Raw genomic sequence first — 5607 nt, 5'->3', positions numbered from 1 at the left:
CAGCTGGCTGGCGGCTGCCCTGTCCGCAGCAAAGGGGCACAGGCCGGGGACCGCGAGAGGTGGCGAAGTGGCACCGGGCGCCGAAGCTGCTGAGCGCTCGCCGAGACGGCGGCGGGTCTGGCTGCGCCCTGGAACTGTGGCGACTCCCCCTACTCAGAACTTGGCCTGCGTTTCCCAGGACTCTCCCCATCTCCGGAGGCTCCCACAAAACCGGGAAAGGAAGGAAAGGACAGCGGCGGCAGCAGCTCAATGAGTACCTACAACAGAAAGCCTGAACGAGCTCGGTCGTAGGCGGGAAGTTCCCGGGGGGCTGCACAGTACAGCCGCAATGCTGCCGCGAGCTGCCCCAGCAGTCCGGGCCCCGTAGACGCTTCCCGCATCGCTCTCCTCCTTCCTCAGGCTGCCGGGAGTCCCGGGACCTGGCGGGGCCGGAATGACGGGCTTCTCGGGGGCCCGCCGCACGCCCGGCAGCCTCCGGAGACGCGCGCCGAGCCCGGCTCCCACGGCCTCTGAGGCTCGGCGGGGCTGCGGCTGCCTGGCGGGCGGGCTCCGGAGCTTTCCTGAGCGGCATTAGCCCACGACTTGGCCCGGACGCGACTAAAGGCTCTTCTGGAGAAGCCCAGAGTACTGGGCAGTCGTTACGACCTGCAACTTGAGGGCCACGGAACTGCTACTCCCGTTCGCCTTTGGCGATCATCTTTTAACCCCCCGGAGCACGTCAGCATCCAGCCACCGCGGCGCTCTCCCAGCAGCGGAGGACCCAGGACTGTCCCTTCGGCGAGACGGATGGAAACCGAGCCCCCTGGAGGACCTGCCCCTGCAGTTCTGCCTCACACGGCTCAAGTCACCACCGTGAACAAGGGTGGGTGAATGCCTTTTCTTCCCCCCGAATGTCTTTCCTTCCGCGGTATTTTCTGCCCCGATCTATAGTCCCTTGAGTGTCCACACACACTCCTCACAGAGATCTGTAGCGTAGGTACGTGACAGCTCTGCCTACATCTGACGTCCGGAGTCATTACCCAGGAATGTATGTGTGTCTGTGTGTGTCTCTGTGGAGTCGTCAGAATTCTTCATAGGGGTTAAGCTAAAAAAGCGAGGCGAGGAGCCCCTCTCCAATGGCTCAGTTTTGCTGAATAATCACGTGTGAATCGAGGGGCGGGCTTTTGGCAGGCAGATCTTACTAGTATTTACTACCAAGCTCTACTCCAGATTAACCATCCCAGTCCTTCTGTCAGTCTCCGATGCCATCATGCAGCCTGGTTAGGAGCAAAGGAAAGGGGAAAAAGAAAAACGACTAATTCATCTTTTCCTGATCGTCAGGACCCTAAAGAATGGCCGAGCCTTGGGGGAACGAGTTGGCGTCCGCAGCTGCCAGGGGGGACCTAGAGCAACTTACTAGTTTGTTGCAAAATAATGTAAACGTCAATGCACAAAATGGATTTGGAAGGACTGCGCTGCAGGTTGGTATTCAGAGAGGTGGGGAAAACAAGTCAATAATGTTGCCTACGTGACCCGGTTTTCTAGATTTACAGCTTTTAAGCTTTCAGGGACATAAAACTTCACTGTTTTTAAACCTAGTTGGTTGCCATATTTTATATCTTTAAGTGGATGCAACTTCTCAAAATGACGTACTTTGAACAAACTCCTCAAATCCAATAACATCCTTGATATCAAGTGGGGTCCAGATTTGGTCTTAGTTTTTGGAATCTTTTTGTGACGGTGGGGATTTTAGAGTAGTCATTGTAGGGCCGAGGTTTGTTTGTTTTGTTTTGTTTTTAAAGACAGCTCTGTAAACACATTATTATGATTATTATTTGAAATACACTGCTATTAGTGGTTTCACGTACTTTGCCCCCAATAATAGACTTTAACGTTAATTTTCTTGACTACTGGTGAGGGTGTTTTTCCTTCAAATGCTCCAAGTTTTGACAAACGACTTTTCCTCGTTTGGAATGGGTGGCCTGGGCACCGGGACAGGATGTACATTTCACAGTTAATGTAATACCATCCACTCATTCAGGAGTCGGGAGGAATAAAAAGTTGAATTTTCTAATCAGAGCTTAGCTGCAGTGTCTTTGTCTCTACGATTATGCCGTGGTGTGCTCTAATTTTCAGTAATTAGATTTACAGGCAACAATTGACACATGTCCAGCTGCCAAGTATTGTACCTGATAATTTTTTTCTTCTTCTGAATGTTATCATATAACTTAGGTGAAAGGCTTAGAAACAGAAAAATGACAAAATAGTTTAAAATAGTTAATTTATCAGAGTTCTGATGATATTCTTATGAGCCATTCTTATTTGGAAATGCAACACTTGAAGCTGTTTTTGAAAACCCATTGGGGAGAGGGTTTTTAGAGGGCTTTGTTTCGGTTACAAGAATTAAAAATTTAAGTGCCAGGAGATATACTAGTAACAAACAAAGTCCATGTAGTCTGTACGTTTTCAATCAGAATACACTGGCCTTGCAAAAATTTCAGTATTAAGGAAGTTTATGCACAGATACTAAATTATTTATCTTGTTATTTCTGCTACATTAAGTAATGATTTTTTTTCTTTTTCTACCTAGTAGTTTTGAACAGGTTTAGTGATGATAGCAAAGTAACAAATTTAATATATTGAAAAGCTTCCTTTTGAAAACTCAAAAGATTATATAAACTTCACAAAGAATGAGCTACTTAACCCATGTTCATAATAAGATTTTACAGGATTTTTGACGAACAGAAAGACTGGGAAATTAATAGTATTCTTTTAAAAAGTTTTGACAAACATTTTTAATACAACTTTGCAATCTTGTTTATATTAAACATACTTATCAAGATACTAACACCCACTTATTGTGGCTTAGTCCTTGTACATATAACGAAACACACACACAGAAACTGGAGTTTCAAGGCTTATTTTCATTATGTATAATCCTGACTCTGAAGTTGTGTCATAAGTCAAGAAATAACTTTCTTCAAAACCATTTCCAATATTACTATTATTTTCTGTGAAAAAAGGTGAATTTTATTCTACAATTATGTTTATTTAACTCAATTTCAAAAGCCTTTTCCACCTTCCTAGTGTATATTTTTCTATCAGGTTAATATCAAAGGCCTTAATCGTATGTTTGCTTTACAGAGATCCAAGATATCTGTCTCTTATTTTTCTCATTGCAGGTCCTTAAATATGACTAAATCTTTAGAGACAGTTGTGGTGGTATCAATTTTTAATAACCAAAAAGTATATTTCATTGAAGTTCTTGAAATATAAATTATGTATCACTGTTTACCACTGCTCCAAAGGAAGAGCTAAAAGTCAACAGAGTTTTATCAACAGGGGAGCTTAATATCTTGTCCATCTATATAGTTTGCATTTACAAAATATTACTCATTCTAAATATATTTTATTATATTATTTAATATGTGATTAGATTTTTTAAACATTTAGAAAAGATAGATCGACTTTGTATTTTCCATTAGCATTTAATTTCATAAACATTGAGTGTCTATTATATAAGATATTTATTATAATTTAGATTATTATAATATACCTAAATATAAATAAACCAGTGTAAATGCTGAAAATATGTGGCATGTTAATGAAAGCAATATTTTTTCACAACTAAATTATATGTATTTTATGTTTGCATGATGTTCTACAAGATATTTTATAACAGACCACTGATAGAGTGAAACATATTCAAACAATAGTAAATAATCTTCGTTATGTGAATTACTTGTATGTTGATAGCAAGTGGTAATACCACATTCTGACTTTTAAAATGTTGGCAGTTTACAAATAGCTATTCTTTAAATGCTTGATAGTAACTGAAAAAGGAACTAACACAGGATCACCAGTTGATTATTAAATTAGCTCAAACCACAAGACAAGGCACAAGGCTGTCCGTGTCCCAAAACACCCATTAAATATCTTATTTTTTCTTCTTTTGCTCACTTGAAAATCAGGAGGCTTGTCAGAACTTTGAGAAACAGTATATAATGTAATAGGGTGACTATTTCATTATTTTCAAGAACAGTTGTCATACAACAATTTCCTACTGTGATACAAGGCATCTCAGGAACTTAGTTTTATATAAATTGATATCATAAACAATTTAGAACACTGTGGCTTATTTAACACCTTAATAATCAGTAATGTTTTGTAACTTAAAATGAAGGATTCTAGGCATTGAATACACCTAGTAGCCAATACTAAATAACTTGCAAATAAAAAACATTTTTAAAGAAATGCTTGGAAATTTGGAACTGTATCTGTTTGAAGGGAACTTGTAAAAATTGATCCTTTAAGAAAATATCAGGCCTGAATTTTTAAGACATCATTTTTACACTCGCTGATGGAGTTGGTTTAAAGAAACTCAACATCCTTATTTGTTTGCAGTAGCTATTTAGAAAATAAAGTTTAACCACATATGATTTTCTAGAATTAATACCACAGGCACCTTTTATGAGCATGAACAATCAAACAGAAAGAGACTCTTATTTAAATCCCAAATTCCATTTCTTTTATTTTAATAAATTCATGAAATTACACAACTCTTCATGGAACATAGAGAACTGAGTTGTTAGCAAATGCTATACATGTTGCACAAATTCTATCTTGTTGATCAATTTATCCTACTTTTGGACCCATTTAAGACGTTCCATCATAGAAGCTCAATTTTTAGAAGCTCAACTTCTACTTTCACCTACTAGCACTTTTCTGCATTTGACCCCTTCAAGCCCCATGCTATGGGTCTTCTGCAAGTACTCCATCAAAAATAAATAGTTAAATAAATGGATGGACAGGCAGATATTTTAAAATATTTCTGTAGCATGAGCACTTGAAGGATTCTACCATTTCTACTTCTTTTCCAGGTTATGAAACTTGGAAATCCCGAGATTGCCAGGAGACTACTACTTAGAGGTGCTAATCCCGATTTGAAAGACCGAACTGGTTTCGCTGTCATTCATGATGCGGCCAGAGCAGGTTTCCTGGACACTTTACAGACTTTGCTGGAGTTTCAAGCTGATGTTAACATCGAGGATAATGAAGGGAACCTGCCCTTGCACTTGGCTGCCAAAGAAGGCCACCTCCGGGTGGTGGAGTTCCTGGTGAAGCACACGGCCAGCAATGTGGGGCATCGGAACCATAAGGGGGACACCGCCTGTGATTTGGCCAGGCTCTATGGGAGGAACGAGGTTGTTAGCCTGATGCAGGCAAATGGGGCTGGGGGAGCCACAAATCTTCAATAAATGTGGGGAGGGCTCCCCCACGTTGCCTCTACTTTATCAATTAACTGGGTAGCTCTCCTGACTTTTAATTAAGTCATTTGTTAAAATACAGTTCTGTCATATTTTAAGCAGCTAAATTTTCTGAAACAGCATAAGTGAAAATCTTATAACAGGTTTATGAATATATTTAAGCAACATTTTTTTCACCTGCAAAATCTGTTCTAACATGTAATTGCAAATAGCTTTTACTTTCTTCCGAATATTTTATCTTTACTTGGCTTTTCCCTTGCTTCCCCTTTTACCAATCTCAACACCCAACTTGAAGACTTTGTTTTTAAAATGGTTTGTCCTGATGCTTCTTTTGCCTAATTAAAACACTTTCAAAACAGGA

The 5607-nt window shown here is 40.4% G+C and overlaps 1 protein-coding gene across 1 annotated transcript; it reads left to right on the top strand.

Moving 5' to 3' along the window:
- The first annotated feature begins 753 nt into the window (after nucleotides 1–753).
- CDKN2C (cyclin dependent kinase inhibitor 2C) lies at nucleotides 754–5607 on the top strand. The gene is made up of 3 exons (XM_007978784.3): nucleotides 754–862; nucleotides 1321–1460; nucleotides 4860–5607. The coding sequence occupies exons 2-3, from the start codon at nucleotides 1332–1334 to the stop codon at nucleotides 5235–5237; spliced, it is 507 nt and encodes a 168-aa protein (XP_007976975.1). The 5' UTR covers nucleotides 754–862; nucleotides 1321–1331; the 3' UTR covers nucleotides 5238–5607.

This window comes from Chlorocebus sabaeus, chromosome 20, assembly GCF_047675955.1.
Source record: "Chlorocebus sabaeus isolate Y175 chromosome 20, mChlSab1.0.hap1, whole genome shotgun sequence".
NCBI lineage: Eukaryota > Metazoa > Chordata > Mammalia > Primates > Cercopithecidae > Chlorocebus > Chlorocebus sabaeus.
The sequence above is the reverse complement of the archived record's forward strand: the minus strand, read 5'-3'. Positions and strand labels throughout refer to the sequence as shown.

Coding starts and splice junctions, on each gene's coding strand:
- CDKN2C (XM_007978784.3), top strand. CDS start 1,332: ATGGCCGAGCCTTGGGGGAACGAGTTGGCGTCCGCAGCTGCCAGGGGG. Junction 1,461..4,859: donor TTGGAAGGACTGCGCTGCAG/GTTGGTATTCAG, acceptor CTTCTTTTCCAG/GTTATGAAACTTGGAAATCC.